This window comes from Amphiprion ocellaris, chromosome 19 (assembly GCF_022539595.1).
Source record: "Amphiprion ocellaris isolate individual 3 ecotype Okinawa chromosome 19, ASM2253959v1, whole genome shotgun sequence".
Classification (NCBI taxonomy): domain Eukaryota; kingdom Metazoa; phylum Chordata; class Actinopteri; family Pomacentridae; genus Amphiprion; species Amphiprion ocellaris.
This window is the reverse complement of record NC_072784.1, coordinates 15,863,071-15,886,253: the sequence shown is the minus strand read 5'-3', so window position 1 is coordinate 15,886,253 and position 23,183 is coordinate 15,863,071. Positions and strand designations below refer to the sequence as shown.

Below are 23,183 nucleotides of genomic sequence, written 5' to 3'. Positions count from 1 at the left end.
CTGCTGTCACCGTTGTCCTCATTGCTGAGGGTCAGAAACGAGTGCTTCAGAGCATCGCTCGGTGAGATTCGTTTCTGAGGGTTCAGGTGCAGCATCTTCACCAGGAGGCTGACAAAATTCAGTCTGTCGCCATCAGTCTCCACATCTGGATACAGCTGCATTTGGAAGGGATTTAATGGTTGTTCAAAACAGCAGAGATGTTTCAAATCAGGATTTCCATGTTGAGAGCATCAAGGAGCTCCTACCTTCACTAGCTCAGACAGACTGTTGGACCTGGTTGAGTAGCATCTCAGAATCTGAGGCGGGAAACCAGTCATGGCTTTGTACTCCTCAGGTGTCTGGACAACAAGAGAATGTATTTGATATGTTAAAAACATAAAAGCAATTGCAGGAATTTGGGCCAAATGTAAAAGAAATATGTTCAGGATAGGCGTTGATACCTTCAGTGTCCATGTGTTCTCTGGGGAGGTAAAGTAGAGCTGGGTGTTGGTGCCTTCACTCAGCAGCTCATCCTCCAGCTGACCCAGAGTCTCCACCAAAGTTTTCATCTGAACAGAGAATATCAGCTACATCAGCATAAAGATACTCCTGCATCTATTTGAGTTTTATCATAAAGCTGTGCTATAAAATCCTAGAACACTGAAGGACATACCAGGTGATACTGACACCTCTGAGGGAACAATGGACTGCCGAGGAACATGGTGGACAGAACAGCACCCACAGACCACATGTCTGCTGCCTGGGAGATGGGAAGTCCCAGAAGAACATTAGGAGACCTGAGGAAGGAAGATGACAGTCAGAGAATAATAACTTCCTGCACAGTTTTACATGTTCATGATAGTTGGTGACATCAGATCAGATCAGAGCAGCAGTAAGTGAAGCTGGAAGACAAATCTTCAAACCCACCTGTATCCAACAGGCTGCATGACGGAGCTGCACTGGACTTCAGCAGCTGGGATGGCTGAACCAAAGCCGATGAGCTTTACTCTGAAGGGCTGCTGGTCTTCCTGCTTCACCAACATCACATGATGGGTCAAAAATGTTCATTATGTCTTCTTGTTGATACTTTAGTTTCTGATTCTTTTGTTCTGACATTAGGTGAATGCATAGATGTTATTTACCTTGCAAAGTAAATAACATCTATCCATTCAGCTACTGTCTGAACAAAAGAATCAGAAACTAAAGTATCACATGATGGGGTTTGATGCTTGTGTGGATGATGCCAGCAGTCTTCAGAGTGGAGAGCAGAGAGCAGCTGCAGGGCCAGAAGAAGAAACAAAGACTGAATTTTGATGTTCAGATGTTGGTGATATGTAGGTTTGATTTGTTCTGTAAATCTGTAGACATTATTTGAGGATAGAATCATCAAATCCATGTACCTGCTGAGCAACTGGTCTGATGACACGAAGTGAGGGAGGTTCTCCATGTCTCTCCCTCAACAGCTCATGGAGGTTCTTGTCCAGCTTTTCAAAAACTAGACAAGTGTGTCCTTTGTGGTCAAAGTTCTCATAGAAGCGAACAGTGTGGACGGGGTCAAGGCCTCAGATCTTCTTCAGAACGTCCAGCTGGAGAGAAAACAGAAGACATCAGAGAGATGATGCAGCTCAGTGACGGTTCATGTTAACAATGTAATGAAACGTGTCACACGAAGACTGAGGATCTACCTCTCTGTTGGGATGCTGGGAGTCTCTGGTTGTCTTTTTGAAGATCTTGATGGCCACGGTGTCGTTGGTATCCGCCACTCTGCACTGAGCAACGTCACTAAAGCAGCCGTGGTGCTTGAAGCTCCCAAAGTGGTAATTGGTGATCCTGCCGGTCAGCAGGTCCCAGGAATTAAAATCTGAGCTGTCAGGTCCTGATACACAAACATGGAGAGAAAAATCTGTTCAACATCAGGGACAAACACACAACTAATACTGATGATTTCTGGACCATTTAAATGATTAGCATCCATCAGAATATCACAAATATAACAGTGATGATTAAAACAACAACAGATTCAAAGTACATCATTATCAGATTTTAATTAAAGGTAGTCTCAGGTCGGTCATTTTCAGACTAAATGTAGCCTGACTGAGTTGATCCTCAGTCTGATTTTGTGTTCAGCCTGATTTTCAACTTTCCTGATATTTATTTGTGTCAATCAGTCTGTACTTTGTCCTGGTCTTGTAAAAATAAAACATAAGTTTAAATTTGGATCAGAGAGCTCCTTTATAGGTTACATTTCACTGTACAAAAGTCTGTTGCACACAAATAAATTTATCCTCAGCTTCAGCAACAATAATTTATATTAATTTCTTCACAAAACAGTCACTAAAGACCACTTATGCGCATGTATTTCAACATTTTCCAACATTTCCAGGTGAATCCAAGTCTTTTCAACCTGTGTATTATGTGAGATCAGGTTGAGGTTTTAGTGTCTCTCACCTGGTTGACTTGAGGATCCTGACAGCTGCAGATGTTGGTTGTTGAGGGTTGACACAGACATATTTAGATGTCAAGTTCAGTGAAATCAAAGCACTTGCAGAGCAGATCAATGGTGGTTGTGTGTCTTCAGTGTGAACAGATGATGACTTCTGAGGTTTCTGCTGATAAACTTGTTGTACCTTCATTCGATTCAGTGAAGTCAAATTGAAGAATTCTGGAATCTGGACCAGTAACAGTTTTACAGCAAAAAATAACAATTTTACCTGAAAGCAATGAAAGGAATGAATTTTGACTTTGACAGATACTATAAACAGTCAGAAAAACAGACAAATTTTGGTTTTAGGATAATAGTAAATACAGATAAAAACTTAAAATGAAGGACTACAATCTCTGTCATTCAGTTGTCTGTCAGAAAAGTCTCAATCATTATTCATCATGAATTTCTTTAGTTCTTGATTTCATGCAGGTTTTTAAATTCTTTCATACTTTGCCTAATGGTGTTTTCCTCTAAGGTGATAATTTAATAATTAGAGCAGATTTTTAGTGTTACACTTTATTACTTTTTCAGAAAACTACTATGAGACATGGCAAAGAATGATCATGAACATAAAGAAAAAACAATAAATGAGAAGATATGTCAAAACAAATATATATATGTAAAGCTGATTCGATTCATCTTGTCCCTTCTAAAAGCACTGGCTGGTCCCTTTCTGTTACATTACTGGACTATAATTATTGATGCTTTTACACACATGCAGGATTGAGAAATGTGTGTAACAAGTTGAGCAGAGCAGCAGAAACTCAGGCCAGCGGAGTTCTACGTTGAGCCTCTTAAACATCTGCAGACTCTGAAGGACTAAACCCACTGTAGGATGCATGCTGAAGGCCTGTGTGTGTGTTTCTGTGTTTTTGGGTGTGGGCAGCGCAGCAACATTGATGTCGAAACGCTCACTCAGCTGCACTCAACTCAGTGCAGACACCCAGGGATCAGGGTGGAGATGCTGCTGACATGGCAGAGTCCTCACACGCAACATCGCAGCAAAACATCAACAGCAGCTCAGAAAGTAACTAAGTACATTTACTGCAGTGAGGTATTTCTATTTTCTGCAACTTTATACATCTAGTCTGCTATGATTTATTGGCACGTTATTTTTATTGCTCCATTACATCTGTTTCATACTTCAGTTAATTTTTAAGATTTAGATTATGAAACCAACACATAATAAAAAAATAATTACAATGTCTGATTATGCAGTATGATTTGAGGGGCTACCCAATACCCCATACTCCCCAATATAGCATACTTTGTACTTTGATGCTGATACTAGTTAGAAATGTCCTTATTTTTGAAAGAAAAGCAGTTTTTTCGAATGAAGATAACATTAAATTAATCAGAAATACAGTCCAAACATTGTTAATGTGGTAACTGGCTATTCTAGTTGGAAACGGCTGATTTTTAATGGAACATCTTCATAGGGGTACAGAGGCCCATTTCTGGCAACCATCACTCCTGTGTTCTAACGCTACATTGTGTTAGCTAATGGTGTTGAAAGGCTAATTGATGATTAGAAAACCCTTCTGCAATTATGTTAGCACGTGAATAAAAGTGTGAGTTTTCATGGAAAACATTGCCTGGGTGACCCCAAACTTTTGAACCTTAGTGTATTTACACTCAAGACTGATACTCAAATTTCAGCAAGCAATGTTGAACTGCTTGATTATATTTATATGTGTTAATGACATTATATTTGAGATATTTTGGCCCCAAAACATGTTTTTGTGTGTGTGTGTGTGTGTGTGTGTGTGTGTGTGTGTGTGTGTGTGTGTGTGTGTGTGTGTGTGTGTGTGTGTGTGTGTGTGTGTGTGTGTGTGTGTGTGTGTGTGTGTGTGTGTGTGTGTGTGTGTGTGTGTGTTAGATTCCACCCCCCCACCCCACCCATTAAAACGTAAATTTAAGTAACAGTTTAGAAAATCCCCAAAGTTGTTTTTTAAAGCTTGATATTATAATGAGGTTAACAAAATGCTCTTGTTTACCTGCCTAAAAGGTTTTTCCAACATGTACCCTGTTAATGCTCATTATAGCCTTCATTTTGTGTATATTGACCATTTATAATGTTTTCACGGAAACTGTAGAGCTCCTTCCCTCTAATTACTTACTGTGCTCTGATTTTCTCCCCTGGTGGGAGACATGGTTTTAACCCTGGAGACCAGAGGGCCCATGGGTGCTTCCTAACCCAGAGACTCCTTCTAATCAGGCTCATTTACTGAGCAAAGCAACAAAGTGCAATCACCTTTAAGAGAGCCTCTGTTTTTCCTTTCTGTTACTCCAGAGCACTATTTATTGGAAGCCCTCCCAGAGCCAAAGCTCGAGGGGTGCTCTAACAAGCCCCCGATTAGGGCTGGATTTGCAGCTTGCTGAGTTAATTTCAGAATGGCATAAAGAGTCCACGTGGGACTAGAGTGGGTGCTGGTCTGGGACCTGATGAGAGCACCCTCCACGCCTGTCAGGAATAATTGTTTAATGAAAGCAAACAGTGTCCCAAATCCTGGCCGAGAGCGAGAATCAGAGGCATCTTTAGTCAGAACTGAAGGCCTCTCTGCAGGGAGGAGCGTTAGGATCTGTTCTGCAGAAGAGATTCTGTTGAAGGAGGGTTTACTGTATTCTGCTGCAGATTGAATGCTACTGATGTTATGTTGCTGTAGGCCTGGCAATGAAAAGACGGTGACAGATGCTTCCTCATTAGCAATAGCAAAATTGTTTGATGGAATGTTAAAACTGCCATGAAAGTGAAATTGTAACGCTTGCTCCCTGCCTGGATCATAAACATTATTTCACTATTTCACTCCCAGTTCATCCATGCAGGTATTCCAAGGCATGCTAGTCTGTGGCTGTCCGTAATCACCATTTCTCAAAAACATTTGTTTCAAAAATGGCATAAACCTGTCAGGATGCTGCAAATTTACATCTTGGAATGTTTAAAAATTAAATAAGAAGAGAAGCTTTCAAACTGAAAAAACTACTCTCTGTATGGCCTACAAGAACAGTGTAGGAAGTGACATTTTCTTAAATGAAAATTTAATTACCTGGCGAAAAAATGTCGTAAGAAGGAATGTAATTGTTACTTTTCTTTACAGCTGTCATTTTAGACAGCCTTAATAGCAGTATTTTAAAGTATGTCTCCAGAGCACCATAAAAAGCAGTGTATTTTCTTAGTTTTTGACTTTTTATTTTCCAATAATGATGTTACCCTTTGTGTTGTGCCATAAACAGTGTTTTTGGTATGTTTATTATGCAAAATATTGTGAGTCATCAGAGTGCCTTAATTGAGGAGGTTTAGGCATGTTTGACTGCATAAAAAGAAGTATTTTTGATTGTCGAAGGCATAAAAAAAGATGTTTTCTGAATTGATTAAAAAAAAAAAAAACATAAAAAATTGTATAATTAAGTTTTTTGATGGCAAAAGGGCATTTTCTGGAATGATAATGGCGGTACGCTTTAATTAATCTGCCATAAAAAGCAGTACTTTTGCTTTTTGACACCGTTAAATGGCCCTTTTATTGTAATTCACCTGAGGGCCAAACAGCATGTTTTAAGTTTTTGATGGCATGAAAAACAGTGGTGTAACAAGAATACAAGAATGGCATTAGCCTTTAAGTATTTTGCCATAAAAAGCAGTGTTTCTGGATTTTTAATTATAAGACTGCTCTAATTTACACTTTTGATCGAAATGTAAGTTTTTTTCGTTTTTTTGGCACTAAAACGCATTTAATTCTTGTTTTTTCTTTAAATTCATATCATGTCACCTTTTACATATATTCAGTGCTCCAACATGCAGCTATTCGGTTGCTCGGAAAACAATAAATGCTGAACTAAGAGCAGCAGAAATGCAGCTGTCCAAACGCCTCTGACCGGAGCTCATCTGGTTTCTGACATGAAGCCCTGAGGCCTGAGAGAAACATGATGAGGACCTTTTTCACAAGGAGACGTCCAACCTGCACAGACTCTGATTCTCTCTGTGACGCTGCTGTTACATGAGCAGCTGAACGACAGTTTTCATCCTCTTCATCTGAGCTGAAATGAGGGTTTCGACCCAAAAACAAAGCTCAGGATGCGCTGACACGGCTGTAAATGTAGACAGTGTTGGTCTCTGCTCAAAAGATGTATTAGATAATATTAAAGAACATTTTAAAAATTTTAAAAACATGCATGTGTGAGTATGGGAGCTACTGCTTTGCTGTGGAGTATCTGTCAAGGAGAAATTTGGATGAAATAATGATCTATATATTTATGATTATACACTTTAATTGAACTGTTTCGGTGCATCCCGTTGTGAAATGACATTTAAAGCTGTTGGACAGGAAAAACACAAAAGAGCAGAAGAGTTATTCAAAGCCTTAGAGTAAGATTTACTGGTAGCAGGATGCATGCATGAAGCCTCTCATGCTGAAAAATCAAACCAAAGCAAGGTGGCCAAAACTGCAGTTCCTTGAACTGATGCTTGATGCTGCCTCTAAAAGTGAGTCCATCGCCATAGACCTCCATGTTAAAATGCCCATGTTTACAACAAAAATTAAAATGTTCACAGCCTGGTACAAGAAACGGTTTTGGTCATGACAGTTAAGTTTCCTGTTCATAACAATTGTGTGGAGGGTTAAGTTTTATTTAACTCACACATTTAAATTGTATTAAAGCTTAAAGTTATACATACAGTTGTGGAAAAAAAAATATTAGACCACCCTTGTTTTCTTCAATTTCTTGTTCATTTTAATGCCTGGTGCAACTAAAGGTACATTTGTTTGGACAAATGTAATGAAAACAGCAAAAATAGCTCATAAGAGTTTAATTTAAGAACTGATATCTAGACATTTCCCATGATTTTCTTGACATTAACCAAAATCACTGCAATTCTTACATCAATAGCTATGGAATTGTACTGCCAAAAACAGTGCTTTTAGGCATTCCATGTTTTCTTTTCTGTCTGTTTTATTCACATGATGCACACAGGAGTTAGTACTTGATTGCGTAACCATTGTTTTTGATGAGTGCAGCCATGCGTATTGGCATGCTCTCCACCATCTTCTGACATTGTTCTGCTGTCACAGCAGCCCATTCCTGTTGCACAAATTCAAACAAATTTACTTTGTTTGTGGCTTGTGGTTCTCCATTTTGCGTTTGATGATTTTCCACAGGTTTTCAATTGGATTTAGATCTGGTGATAGAGCAGGCCAAGGCATGGTTCCAATGTTCTGGTTCTCCATCCAGGCTTTAACTGACCTTGCCGTGTGTCAAGGGGCATTGTCTTGTTGGAAAATCCAGTCATTGGAGGCAGGAAAGAGTTTTCCAGCTGATGGAAGAAGACTGTTTTCAAGAGTAGCCCTGTACATGACCTGGTTCATTTGCCCTTCACACAATTGCATTTGCTCTGTTCCACTCATATTGAAACAACCCCAGATTATCACTGATCCACCCCCATGCTTTACTGTAGGGGCAAGACAGTCTAGTTTGTAGGCTTCTCCAGGCTTCCTTCTAACCAGTAAGTTGGCTGGAGTGGGCATCAATTGAAGATTGGATTCATCACTGAAGAGAACTTTAGCCCAATCATCAACAGTCCAATCCTTGTGATCCTCAGCAAAGACTAGCTGGGCTTTCGTCTGCCTTTTGTTGATGAAGGGCTTCTTCCGCGCCCTGTGTGACTGCAGACCAGCTTCAAGAAGCCGGTTTCCAACTGTCCTTGCCAAACAAGTCACATTTCTGGACAGTGTTCACTCATTTTTAAGGAAACTGGAGGTCTGACGACGATTCCTGACACAGGAACAGATGAGTGCACCGTCATCTTGTGGGGTAGAAAGATGTTTCCTGCCACGACCAGCTAGCAGTTTGGTAGGACCGTGTTCGGCTTGTTTTTTTTTTGTTGTGTAATGAACAGCTGTCTTGGAGGTCTTCATTTTTCTCGCTACCTATCTCTCACTCATGCCAATTTCCAGCAGTGCCAAGATGGCTGCCTTTGTGGCTTCACATAATTCTTTTGTTTTAGGCATTATGTGAGAGCTGACAACTTCTGAGTTGTGCTACGACTTGAATGTAAGCAAGAAACCACTCCAGGCCTTTGCATGTGCAGTGCTGCTGATGACATGAAATGGCTCAAAAACAACTCAGCTCCGCTAATGTTCCACTTCTCTGCTCACTTTTGGTTTAGCTGGGAATAAGACAAAACATTGATGAAAATAAAATCCAATGAAGCACATAAAACAACAACCCTCAATCAAAAGTAACCATCTGTTGCTTCTGTAAGTATTAGATTCTTAACATGGTCTGAATCATGAGGCTTTGTGCTTTCAAACATTGTAAAGTTCGTCAAATTGGACACTGAGTATTTAAGTAACTGTTCAAAACTTGTCTTTTGACTGAAAAGCAGCAGCAACAGTGATGGACAAAGTACACAGATCCTCGACTTGAAGTTAAACTATTTCTCAGTGTAGAGATACTACTAAAATAAACAAATAAAGTTCTAACCTCAAAAATTTTCTTAAATAAAAGTATTTGCATCAACATATACTAAAAGTAGCAAAAGTAAAAGTACTCCTTATACAGAATGATCAATTTCAGAGTGACACACATTATATTAGTGGATCCGAATTATTTTAAGTACTTTATACCTTGCCAAGTAATGTAATCCGTAATTATGCATCATATTTTATTATATTATTATACTTGTTGATAATCTGAATCTATAAAGTGAATTAAACTGTCAGATAATAGAAATTTGTCCCTTGAATTACTTTTTAGAATGTTTTTGAAATATTTTTACTGCATTTTTTACTCAAGTAAAACTTAAGTGCTTCTTCCACTTTTTGAATTCTGCCATTTTCAATTCTCATCTTCACCCATGCTTTTATTCTGACAGAGGTTTTTCAGTTTTCTGACAGTAAGACATTTAATTTGTTCTTTTGTTGTCTTTTTACCCATTCAGCTACTTGGTGGTTCGGAGACAACAAACGCTGAACTAAGAGATGCTGATGTCCAAATGTACCTGGTAAGGAAGAAACTTTTCATTCCACATAATATTAAGTTGATGCAACATTATTTTGTCAACACACCTCAAAGGTTTATCTAAATCAGCGAATGAGATTTTTTTATCTTGCAACGGTGCATTTAAATAAACTGTGGGAATATGTCCCTTGAATTACTTTTCAGAGTGTGCTTTTGAAGCATTTAACCATTTTTACTGAAACTTTTACTCAAGTAAAACCTTCTAAGTGCTTCTTTTCACCTTTTGAATTCTGTCAATTTCAATCCTAATCTCCACCCATGCTTTTTTTCTGACTGAGGTTTTTCACTTTTTGGCAGTGAACAACATTCAATTTAATCTTTTTTTCCCTTTATATTCATTTCATGACACTTTTTGCACATATTTAGGGCTTCAACATTCAGCTACTTGGTGGTTCAGAGATAATAAAAGCTGAACTAAGAGCAGCAGAAATCCTGATGCCCGAATGTTTCTGGTAAAGAAGAAATCTGAATTTAATTTACACAGTATTAAGCTGATGCAATATTATTTTGTCAGCACAACTCAAAGATTTATCTAAATCAACAAATTTGTTTTTTTTTTTAATCTTTCAACAATGCATTTAAATAAGTGGTGGGAATATGTCTCTTGAACTATTTTTAAGAGTAAGTGTGCTTTTTAATTCTTATTTATTGTTATTTAAATCTTCGGAGTGATTCTTTCACATTTTAAATTCAGTCATTTGTGCTGAGCTCCTTCCGTACTCTTATTTTGAAATAATGTCTGCAACCTAAAGTTTTTTTTTTTATCTGAATCAGCAAATTAGGTTTTTAACTTGCAAAAATGTATTTAAATCAGTAGTCATGAATTGAATTATTGCTGATGAAATGAATTTCTTGAGTGCGCTGTTAAAATATTTAAACATTTTTGCTGTAATTTTTACTCAAATGAAGTCTTAGTGCTTCTTCCACATTTTGAATTCTATTTATATCCCATGCTTTTATTCTGAAATCATGTTTGCAACATGAAAGGTTTATCTAAATCTTGAAAAAAAAAAAAAAAATATATATATATATATATATATATTTTTTTTTTTTTTTTAAATCTTGCAACCATGCATTTAAATAAATGGTAGGAATAAGGACTTTTGTAGGTTTTCCTAGTTGTGTTAAAAATGTTTGAACAGCAGGTGGAGACAAACTCCACTGAAGCAGAGCGGAGCTGTCCGTTCAGCACCACACTCACATTAATTACACAGCTTTACAATCAAAATAGGAGGAATTTAAGGCAGAATTCGGGGAGTCGGGCCCTCAAAATGACCACAAATGAGCCAGAGCTTCCTCCGTGCGTCGCTGCTGATTGTCACTCATGGAGAATCAGAGCAAAGCCGTGTGGCTTTAACCCAAAAAACCGCAGATAGTAATGAAAGAGTGCGCAGAGAAGAGCGCAGGGGAGGCTGCTGCAACAATTGGATCGGACAGTAGTGATAATTTTAATAATGATAATAGTAAATCTCAGCCTGCGTGCGCGCACAAATGCAACCCAGTGATCCACCATGTAAGAAGAAGAGAGTAGAGAGAGAGTCCAGCACCCCCTCCTTCCGCCCCCTCCACCACTCACAGAAACGGAATTAAAAAATCTTTAATATCTTTCCAGCCTCCATTGCTGCAGCGCGGTCACACACACACACGCACACACACGCGCGCGCAGACAGACACACACTGTGGGCCTTTAAAGCGTCGCCAGAAGAAGAAGAAGAAGCAGAAAAACTCCGATTTGAGAGCAGCTTGACATCACTGAGCGGCGGAATAAAGAGGACGCACTGACATCGTGACACCAACAGCAGCAGCTCCTGTGTCTGTGGATTCTTGTGCGCTCTCCTGATTGTGTAATATAGTTGTTTTTTTTATCACCATCTCCTGCAAAGCGGCCAAACCTGCATCCGAGAGCGCACGGAGAGCAAGAGAGGAAGAGGAGGAGGAGGAGGAGGAGGGGAAACCAGGAGGGATCGCAGCGTTCATCACAATTTATTTTCTCTTCCTATTACATGGCGCAAGGGCTAAACAAACGGGACAGTCCTGGGTGTGATACTGCCTCGGTGAATTTGGATTTCCAAACAGCAGCAGCGGCAGAAGCAGCAGCGGCAGCGGCGGCATCGTCCTCCTCCATCCACCGAACCAGCATCCTCGGCGGCGGCGCCCACACCGACTCCTCGTCCTCCTCCTGCCGGCTCCATGTCGAGTGATGGTCGGCTTGCCTTGCTGGATGCTCCCCGCTCTCTCCGGATCGTCGACGACCGAACCTCCTCTGACCGCAGACCCCCATTTTCGGCGGAAAGCTTCCCACAGCTATAGGGCTACATATGGAAACTGGGGATCAAAATTTTAAGAAAAAGGAAAATCTAAGCGGTTAATTTTTTTAAATTTTATTTTTCAATTTGATTCGGGGTTTTTTGTGTGTGTGTGTGTCTTTTCACGTCCGCTGATGAATTCATTTAGTCCTTGAGCCTTGGTTTCCTCATTCCACCGGCTTGATTTGTAAGATTTTCTTTGAACCCCTACAATAGGCGGTTATAAAACACCAGGGATTTGCTTTTTTCTTTTTCTCTTGACAGGACTTGAATCGGTCCATTTGTTTACTCTCTTCTGTTATGATAGATTCTCCTGTTCTCCTCCCTAGTTTATCACCTCCTTGTTTTTCTCCCTTTTCTGACCTCTAGAATAACACTATTACGATAATATTACTAATACTAGACTTTAGGATAGCTTTGGATAGCTGCAGTTCTGAACGCGCAATGTTCTCGCCTTTTGACTAACTCGTAACAGACGTATTGAACTGTTGAACTGTAAGCCTGCCATTAATCTAACACCCCTCTCCTCCCTCTCTGCTCCATTTGAGCTCATGTAAATCAGCTGTAACTTTCCACAAATCAACAAACAGGTTGTTTTGGTTTTTTTGAAGAACAAAACCTCACTTTTGGTGCGTTTTTACGCGCGGCTCCACAGGACAGAATTAATCCCCTCACAGCTCGGTGGTTTCAGTCACATTTGGAGCTGTTCTCGCTGCTACATCTGCAGCTACAGGCCCGCTGAGCTGCTGCCGTCCTCTTTATCCAGTTTGGGTGTTTAAAAAAAAGTACCAGAGAGGAGAGGCACCACCACCGCCGCCTCCTCTCCCCCCCTCCAACAAACCGGCCTCAGTTTTTTCTCTTGATTCGGTCCTCACCCAAACGCAACCATAAGGTTCCTACCGCATCCTCCTCCTCCTTCTTCCCTCTCCTTCCGCACGAGTATATCCCGTTTTTTCGGTTTGGTTTGGTCCCGCAAATTTTCAAATATTTACTTCTTGTACATCAAGAGGAAAGGGGGTCCCCCTTTCATGGAATGCGGAAACATGGGGCTGTTCGACCGCGGAGTCCAGATGCTGCTGACCACGGTGGGAGCCTTCGCGGCCTTCAGCCTCATGACCATCGCGGTCGGCACGGACTACTGGCTGTACTCCCGCGGCGTCTGCAGGACCAAGTCCATGAGCGAGAACGAGACCAGCAAGAAGAACGAGGAGGTGATGACCCACTCGGGCCTGTGGAGGACGTGCTGCTTGGAAGGTAAGAGAGGAACTCTGAACCAGCGTGGGTTCAGGTGTGTTTGAAGCCTGTCAGGCCTCAGTAGGAGCTCACACAGGTTTACTGTTGCAGGTCAGCTTCTTCTGCAGCTTTTACTACCATGCAACTACAAGTTTAAGGATGCAAATGCAATCCGCTGCAGAGCCTGACTGGTGTTTAAAGGCTCCTCTACAGTGTATATATGTAATTCGTGACTTTTTCTCGTCAGATACTGAGACTTGACTTCTCCAGTATAACATTCGGAGTAAGAAAGCACACTTTTACTGAAACAACACGCAACACAGAACCAGGCAGCAGCTAATAGAGTTTTCTGCATTTGAAGTAAAGTTAGAATTTCATGAATGCAACTCATTGCAAATGAAATCCACTGCAGGGTTTGACGGGTGTTAAAAGGCTCCTGTACAGTCTATCTATCCAATCTGTGACGCTTTATCATGAGTTAGACTTTTTAATGTAACAGTCTGACTAAGAAAAGACACTTTTTTGTAGAAAGTACACATTCAGCCTGTGCTGCTAACCAACATAGCTGCTGTTTAAGTTAGAAGTTTGAATGCAAATGAAATCCACTGCAGGGTTTGACTGAATTTGATGTTTAAAGCCCAAAAGAGCTTCCAGTACTGTCTGCATTAATACTCCTACAATGATTCTGTTTTGGAACATGCAAATCTACCGATATATCTATCTAATTCATGACTTTTTCTCGTGGAATACTGGATGTTTTGACTTTATTTGTGCCTCTTAAGAAACAATCTGACAAGGAAAAGCCACTTTTGTTGTAATGACACATGCAACACATGAGCAGGCAGCTGCTGTTTGAGCTTAATGCGTTTCAAGATAAATCCCAGTCTTACTTCAGCTCTTGCACACAGGGTGAAGCAGGTTTATGTTTTGGGATGCCCTTATGTATCTATACTCAATCACAGTTGTGACATTTCCTCATGAAAGACTGGATATTTTGACTTCTTAATGTCTCTAATGTAACAATCCGCCACCGTTGTTGAAATGCAGCACATGACCTGGCTGGTGTTTAAGTGAAGATGGATAGAAGTTTATAGATGCTACTTAATGCAAATGAAATCCACTGCAGGCTGTGACTGAATTTGGTGTTTACAGGCCAGAAGAGCTTCCAGTACTGTCTGCATTCATACTCCTACAACGATTCTGTCTGGAAACAGCCACCATCTTTAAATATATCCATCTAATTAGTGACTTTTTCTCACGACATACTGGATATTTTAACTTCTTTACATCTCTAATGAAACAATCTGACCAAGACAATCTGCTTTTGTTAAAATAACACATGTAACACATGATCAGCTTGTTGCTTCTTAGTTAAGTCAGACAGTGTTGAGCTCCTGCAGACAGGCTGAAGCGGGTTTCTGTTTTGGGACGTCCTCGGGGGGCTGCAAGACAAATCCGAGAGGTGGAAATAAATGTGTTGCCACAGTTTAGGTTTCTCGTTCCAATTTGCTCAGAGGGTTTGCACTTTTCTTGTGTTAGTTTTACTTCTTTACACCTCTAATGAAACAATCCAACAAAGTAAAAATCTGGTTGAAATCGCACATGCAACTTGTGGGAAGTTTGCAGCAGGGAAATGCAGTTACTGCCGGCCGCAAGAAGCAGGTTTCAGTGCTGGATAGTTGTACGTCTTTGTGTCTTCGTTGAAACATACAGATAATGAAAAAGCATTTGAAGGTTGAAATGTAGCAGAGAGATCTTTTTTTAAGGGGTCACGAGGTCAAATATTTAGGTAATATTAGAGTTCAGTGTGGCAAATTTCTGAGATAAACCTGAAGGATCACAAGATTATTCCACCAACAGGAGAAGAGACAAAGCTTGATTCTGTGACTATGATTCATGTTTTTTTTCAGATTTTTTTTCTCTAATCTTTGTTTTTCCTGATAAATATTGGATGATTTTACTTTTTCATGTCTGGGATGAAATAATCTGACAAAGAAAAACACTTTTTGGTTAAAATGACACATTTTTCTGAGATAAACCTGAGGGGTCACAGGTTTATTCAGCAAACAGGAGAGAATCCTAATTCTGCAACCACAATTTATATCTCGCGATTGATTTTTTTTCTCTAATCATTGTTTTTTCATGTGAAGTACAGACTGGGTTGTTTAACTTTGTCGTGCCTTTAATGAGAACATTCAACAAATGTCACATGAGAGACGTTGCTTCATTTCAAGGACTTACAAGGACTGCAGACATTGGCTATTTTGCATTAAGACTAAACTCTGAACATAAGTTGCAGCTAAAGTGAAGCTTCTCTAGTTAAATCTGAGAGGCTGCAAGCTTATTAATCACTTTTCATCATTTCTGATTACTATTTTGTCTGATCTTGTTGATAAGTTTGCTTCTTTGTGCATCTAATGAAACAATCTGACAAAGCAAAATCACTTGTTTTCTTGATATGACCTAATTTTAAAGGGTCACAGAGGGTTAAATCAGGTTTCTGGTCTCCCACACCAGTCTGGATCAGTTTTTAAGCACACTCAGCTGTAGTTACCCTGTAAAAAATAATCCTGTAAAAAAGCGTCAAAAATCTGGCAGCAAGGTTGCAGAAATACGATAAAAACTTTGAAATACTGTAATGTTCAAAAGTTATTACTACTAAAATAATAGCAGATATTAGACAAATAGTTGTATTTTTTTCTGATTTAAATACAATAAAACAACGTAATTTGTAAAGATACTGATTTCTGGAACAATTTTGACCCTTTTTTTTTATAATCAATATGTAAATTAATGCTTTTTTCTTTGATTTTGCTTGATATTTTCTGTATTATACCAAAACAGGGAATAGCTGTAAAAAAATTTAATTAAATTAAAAAAGGCAAAAAAAAACCTTTTCAATCTTCAATAAAAATATTTTTCAAATATAAAATAAGATTTTTTCAGATTTAAATACAGTAAAAGTAGTGTCATTTTGTGGGAAATTGTTGTAAACAAACAAAAGATTATTTCTAAAAGTACAGTCATTTGCTTTGGACATTATTTGGCCTTTTTTTCCTTTATTTTACAGTTAACATGTAAATTAAGACTTCTTTTCTTTGATTTTAATAGTTATCTGTAATTTTACAAAAGAGGGAAATTCTTTATAACTACATTTATTAAAAAATTACAGTTAAAAACAGTTTAGAACTTTTTTTTTTACAGTGTAGGGAGGACACTTTGTCATATATCGCCCTGATATTTTAGCGAACCAATACAGTGGTCTAACCCTAATTAAGGGAAGCTGCAGGGGAGCTGTAGTTTCAAAGCTCAGGTGACAGCAGAGCAGCAGGTTGAACAGTGAGTAAAGACTAAAAGTAAAGTCGTGGCGAGGATAAAGCCTCGTCTGTCGGCAGGTCTGACCTCCCCGACAGCCCCGATGATGGCAGAGCTGCTCGTCGAGTCACCTTTAACCCATCCGCACTCGCTGCTTTCTGAGGTGTCAACCAGCCTCCCGTCCTGAGCGCAGGTTTCGACTCGACCTCCAGAGTCTGACGGAGGCGGCTTGTTTCCTGTCAGGGCCCGGCGGAGGCGCTGGCGGCTGACTTGGAGTGAAGCGCTGTAACCTTGTGAGGGCGCAGAGCGTTACAAATCTGCTCATCTTCTTAGCTGTGAGATCCTGAAAGGCTGCGGTGTCTCACTTCATGCTCCTCTGGCTGCTGTGATAAGCAGCAACGTTCGGCGCTCCCTCTGTTCCAAGCTTAAAGGAGGAAATTTAAAGCAGCCATAATCAATACTTTATCATAACTATGATAAAACGTCAAAGAGGTCGCTGGTAGAATTATCAGTTGAATCTGCAGCTTTTTTCATTGCAGCTCATTGTGTGGTTCTCTTTGTGTCGTTTTGGCTCTAAATAACCTGCTGTACATGAACTGCTCAGCACCAAACAGCACACCGACACAGTTAGAGACCAACATTAGGCAGTTTTCTATTGCACTACATTCATGCATTGCGTTACATACATTACAGCGCAAACACTCACAGAAACTGTCCCAGAATCTACCCTTGTAGCGTTTCTGTTTCTATTACAGTGAAGGATTCGACAGCTGTGTTTGCAACATTAACTCTACGTGCATCAAAACAACCACAAATAGTAGCTACTGGACATAACTCCAGGTCTATTACCTTGTAGGAAATAGAAACATGGAGGTGTTTTGTGGTAGCCTATATGTTGAATTTTACGTTGACGAATTTGAATTTGACCGTTGCAACTCATAAAGCAGTTTTTTTTCATTACCCACCCTGTTGTAGTTGGTTTTTCTCCCTTGAAAAGGGAAAGAGGTTCTTGTTGGACAGTTCTTGCGGTCGGAATACACACAAATGTTCAGTTTGTCTTTAGTGGAGTAGATGTTTCCCTTTGTATTTGGTGGAGACCAAAAGCAGAACTAAAAGAGAGTGAAAATTGAGCTTGCGTTCATCGTGTGGACAAAAACACGACTCCAAATTATATATACATGGTGTGAATATAAGCAACTTTTTGACATATATAGTTTGCAATGTTAACATAACTCATTGAGACCAGATGCAACATCCATCCATCCATTATCTATACACCACTTAATCCTCATTAGGGTTATGGGGGTGCTGGAGTCTATCCCAGCTGACTTAGGGTGAAACCAGGGGACACTCTGGACGGATCACCAGTCTATCACAGGGCTACATATACAGACAAACCATCACACCCACATTCACACCTATGGACAATTTAGAATCATCAATTAACATCAGCATGTTTTTGGTGGGAGGAAGTACCCGGAGAAAACCCACACATGTACAGGGAGAACATGCAAATTCCACACAGAAAGATCTCAGGCCCAGGCCGGGATGCGAACTGGGGCATCTTCTAACTGTGAGACAGTGCTAACCACTGATCCACTGTGCAGCCCCAGATGCAACATATATATATATATATTTAAGACTGGTTGAGACGTCCTCAAACTTTTCTTGCATAGCGTGTCAGCAGATATTTCATCAGTTGAATGTTTTGAAAGTGTTGACAATATAAAAGTCTTGAAGAGATATACATGCATTTGCTTCATACATTCAATCTTTATGGGTTAAAATGCACTCATATGGATATTTAAAGATTTTTTCACAAAAACACCATCAAAACTGTGCAACACTTCCGTAATGTACTTTCCACCAATGGTAATATTTTGCATAAAGGTTTATGCCGTCTGTGTGAATGAGAAGTACAGTATGAAGTGGTTTGAATTTCTGTCATACCAGGCAGAAAAAAGGGAAGCATCCAGGCCTGCACGGTGTTGGAAAAAACTCACATTGCAATATTTGGTGTTTTGAGAAAGAAAAAAAAAAGAAGGAATTTGCACCAGATGAATTGAGTAAATCTACTTGGAAATAATCATTCAACAATCATTCTAGCTTGATTTGGGTGATTTTGTAGATGAGTGCATTTGCATGAAATCTAAAAATTTATTTTAAAAAAAGCTTAGTAAAATGTCTAAAACCTTAATATACTGGCAAAGGTGTCCAAAATAGTGTTTTACTCTGGGTGACAGTAAGATCTGGTCATACAGAGCTTTGATCAAACATAGTCATGTTGCCTCAGGTCATGGCAGCAATTGCAAGACACTGGATTGTTTCTGTAGCAGAAATACTTCCATACAGCTGAGGTTGTGTTTCTTTTTGCAAAATAACAAACTTCATCTGGTTTCCACCTCAGCTGCTCCTGAGAAGCTGCTCAGAAAACTGCGCTTTCACTCCAGATGTGAGTGTTTCTGGGAACAGAGAGCTCCGTCAACCTTCTCCGGACAGATAAAGGAAACAACACTGAATGCTGATACAGTGCAGCAGTGATTACATTAGGGCGCATAGGATTAATCACAGCTGGAGTGTAATTGTGACAGTGACTGGCCTTTATCCCTGCCAGGCCGTCATTTAATTGGCAAACAAAGCAGCAGAGTCAAGATGAGATCAAAACATCACACTCTGGGCTCGGTGTGTGCTGCTTTTGTATCGCTACAATGAGCCTCTCCCTTTGAATCCAGGATCAAAATGGCAGGAAATAAATCCAGATTTGTCATTTGTGATTCATGAATGATCTCCGGCCCAGAGGAGGCCGCGAGTGGGAAAAAAAAACGGGGCCACTGCATTTACTTACCAGGGTCAGATTCATTTAAATTCAAATTCAAATGACTTCCTGCTCAGGAAATTGGGTCTTAAAAAGCGAGTACATTTAATTATAGGTAGTTTGAACATTTTCAACCAAAAACAGGAAAGTGCAGAGCGGATGCAGCTGGAGAGAGGCAGCGATAAGCAGGCTGCTTGCTGCAAACCCTGAGAGTCAGGAGGGGTGATATCAAGTTTAACATTTCAAATGTTAATTAGGCTTCAGTTTGCAGCTCAGCTCTATTAATTCAAAGCGCCAAGATGACTAGTATTCATCTTTCCCCCGGCTCTTCTTAAATGAAGTCTTGCTGGTGATGAGGCAGCGACTGAGGCTGCAAATGGTTGAAGCAGTCGCTCATGGCAGCAGACTGAGTGTTTGGCAGCTCAGGCCCACACATCCTGCTTGCAGAGTGGACACAGGTGGGCGACGGCTTGTGTTTGTATAATAATGTATATATAACCAGAACTGGAGAGGAGAACCTGTGAAAAAGCAAAAAGGGAATACCCACACTGGGTGCTTCAACGCCTCGACCTCTGCTGCTCTCACTGCCTGCCAGAGAAACACAATAATCCCACTCCTGCACAATTCTGCTCATGTATTTCTCTGCAGCAAGTACACTTTAGAGCTTTATGTTTAGTATTGATTTTGTAGATTTACACTTGTTTTCACCTCTAACCTGAGTTATGAATCTATTTAATTCCGTTTTCCGGAGCTGAAATAACAAGTCGATCAGTTATTCGAAGAGATTGTTTCCTGCATCTGCAACGCGAAGATTTGCTGTTTTTTCACACATGATAGTTCAATGAACATCTTTGGATTTAGGGTGTAGATGGACAGTACCTCACGACGTACAAAAGTGAAGCCAAAGTATGGAAATGAGCCCCGTCATTTTGTCTCCTGGTCTTATGTAACCTAGCGTCACTTTGTTTGCCTATAATGGTTTGACTGCAGCACAATATCATTCTGCAATAGGGGGTAAAAAACGGTCTGATTGTTTGTATTGTGGGTGGAGCTAAACAAAGGATGCGGTTTCAATATTTACTTGAAGTGGTGACGGAATGAATTGTTTTGGTGGAACATTTGCACACAGGAAGACAATCACTGTGATTAAAATGGATAATCCACTGAAATAAAACAGCAGGGCTGCCTAATGCATGATCCTAAACTTGGAAGAAAATCAGTATGGTAGTTTGTGCAGTTCAAGTTATTTAAATGAATCAGCTTAAAGTGTGGCAGTACTGCTGTTGCATCCTCTGGTGAAGGTGTTTCAGTCTGTCCTTTTGTCATAGTTCATCCTGACTTAGTTTATCCAGAGGTCATTAAGCTGCAGAGAATACTGTGGTCACTATAGTATTATGTAGTCAGAGGTTATGCAACCAGGTACTACAGCTAATCTACAACAACTAAAATAAATTCCTGCAAAATAAATTGGCATCTTTAAAACACCGCAGTTGCACCTTTTTTTAAAAAAATGCTAGTTTATTTGGTCTTTGGACAGTTAGTTGGACGAACCAAGACATTTGAAGACAGTGTCTATCAAATATATAATTGTATAATGAATTATAGACATAATAAGTTCTAGCACTTGATCTCTTGGTCACTTCTTGAGGAGCTTCCTTGCATAAGTTTTGTTTTTTATTCCTTCTGTGTTGGTTTTCCTCCAGATTTTGATCCTTTTGCAAACTAGTTTGGGTGAAGATGGGTTTTCAATCAATCCACAGTGAGCAGTTCGATGCCATGCTTTCAGCTGCTTGATTTTATCCAGATGGCAGCTCTGACTATTTCAATCCTTGGAAGTGAATATCAGCATCTATTGGTCCTCTGCTGTGTTGTTGTTGTTGTTGTTGCAGCACAGTTCGGTCTGTAAAACAGCATTAAAAGTTCAGCGACCGTGGCTCCACAAACACAGATGAGGCTGCAGACAGTGTGGGTGCTCAGAGAGATTCAGCTGGTGAGGTATGAACAGTGCACACAGTAAACATGCGTGTTGCAGATGAATCGGTCCCTGGAGGCTGCCGCTCCTCATCCTATCTGGGACGTCTGTGAAAGCCGCCACCGTGCCCCCCTGTGCTCTCAACCAGGTGTACCGAGCTGCTAATCTGAGGCATTCATCTTCATTACAGCGCCGCCCTCAGGCTCCACAGCAGCTATAGGAGGCAGACACAGTCGGAGAGAAGTGTTGGACTCCATGACAAAGCAGAGCCACCACAGCGTCTGATCTTTTGTCTGTTATTAATTGTTTTATGAAGCAACATAGTGTCAAGGCTTATCGTGCTTGCTCTGTTGAAATCCCCAAATCTATGCCGCGCAATTTCCTGCATGCAAACGGCACTTGAAAATCTGTTTTTACCGCAACATTTAGGGCTACATGTAACATTTTTTCCTCAGATCCAATGAATCTGCTGTATGTTTTATCAAATGATCATTTGGTGAATATCATGAGAATTTTCTGAAACCGTAGGGAGCATCTTCAGATTGCTTGTTTTGTCTGATCAATGGTCAAAATCCTGAAGATGTTAAGTTCATCATCATAAGTTCACTGATAAGAAAGTCAAACTAGCCTATACCATGTAAAATATATATTGGAAAAAGCAATCTTTTACCTGCCGTCAGCATCTGGTGAGTCAGACTACTCACAGAGATTTTTGCTGAGAGTTTTTAACACTCAAAGGTGGACGTATGTGTTTTTGCCGAGCAAATGCAGCTTATATGTTGTCTATGAAGCAAATCGAAGCTTCAAGCTAAGCCCAGGATGTAGTACTGGTGCCCCTGCAAAATAATATTGGGTGAGAACTTCTGATTTGTTTTGATTGAACATGTAATAGTGGGAAAGTGAGCACTATCATTAAAATAAGAACCAAGCAGGCCCGCCTTATTGCATAATTCCAATCTTTATCAAAATTTACCATTTTTAGTGTATATTTTGCTGCTTGGCGGTTGTTGTTGTTAGTCAGAGTCAAAGGTGAAATATCTGTGTTTTTGTTAACCCTGCTGTTTTGGTGGTAATAGGACACAGTTCAGATATTTTAGTGCAACAAAATCCAGTTTCTTCAATTACTTACTGGCTCGTCTCTTCTTTAAACCTCATTTTTTTAAAGTAAGTTTTTCCTTTGTGTGTGTTCTTCTCCTTCCCCCGACCGAGATTATTTAGAAAAACGAACTTTCCTTTATTCACTAAAATGGCTACGGCTTCATTATGTCCTCCCACAGCTACTGTCGATCACCGCGGATCACGGTTCACACATCCTGCCTCATGATTTTATGTATAAGCATGTGGGAGTATCAATGTAGTGTACATTCATGCATCTGAAGACACATGTGGGAGTATGATGTGTGCATACTGTGCATGTTTGAATGGCGATGTTTGTGCTCTGTGTATAGTGGAGAGGCAGGATGAGATAAAAGCAGATAACAGAGCCGAGCGGCAGAGAAGAGCAGGATTAGTCTCATAGTCCAATCAGATAAGGATTACCCAGCTGGAGCATGCCCACCCAGGCTAATGTCCCGGCCCTAAAGTGGCATTACACTGTATTATGACACCGATCCACCGTACATCCAGCTGCACGGGCCGGATTACAGCTACAGTTTGAAGGCAGTGCGGATGGAAAGTGAATCCAGGGCCACTTGTTGGAGTAAAACCTCAGCCTCCGTCAGCATCCGTCCCCTCTGCTGCCTCGCTCTTCATCTGATAACAGTCTGTGTAAAGTGACTGAGCTCTATTGCACTGCACTGTCACTCTGCCCTGCAGCCGGCGATGGATGGGATTCATTTTGCCCTCACCTGCCTTTCATCGGCGCTCCGCTGAGACTGCACACAATCGCTGCCGAACGTGACTGTTTTATTGGTCTCCACCTTGCCCTCTCTATTGCCCACTAAGGCCAAATTACAGACCAGACATTACTGGATTACGCCGAGGCCGGAGACAGTGTAAGAACAGCGCAGGTCTTCAGCTGCCATTTGTTATAACTCTTACAGCTACAGCCAACAGACTCTGTGA

At 40.3% G+C, this 23,183-nt stretch overlaps 2 protein-coding genes across 2 annotated transcripts in view; one reads left to right on the top strand and one right to left on the bottom strand.

Moving 5' to 3' along the window:
• Positions 1 to 23,183, bottom strand: part of bcat2 (branched chain amino-acid transaminase 2, mitochondrial) — a 242,702-nt gene that overhangs the window by 69,788 nt on the left and 149,731 nt on the right. The gene's annotated exons all lie outside the window — the stretch shown is intronic.
• cacng2a (calcium channel, voltage-dependent, gamma subunit 2a) overlaps positions 11,025 to 23,183 on the top strand; it is an 80,172-nt gene continuing 68,013 nt past the window's right edge. The window contains exon 1 of the mRNA XM_023293242.3: positions 11,025 to 13,038. Within this exon, the coding sequence (XP_023149010.1) occupies positions 12,813 to 13,038 (226 nt within the window). The 5' untranslated portion in view covers positions 11,025 to 12,812. The remainder of the gene's footprint in view (positions 13,039 to 23,183) is intronic.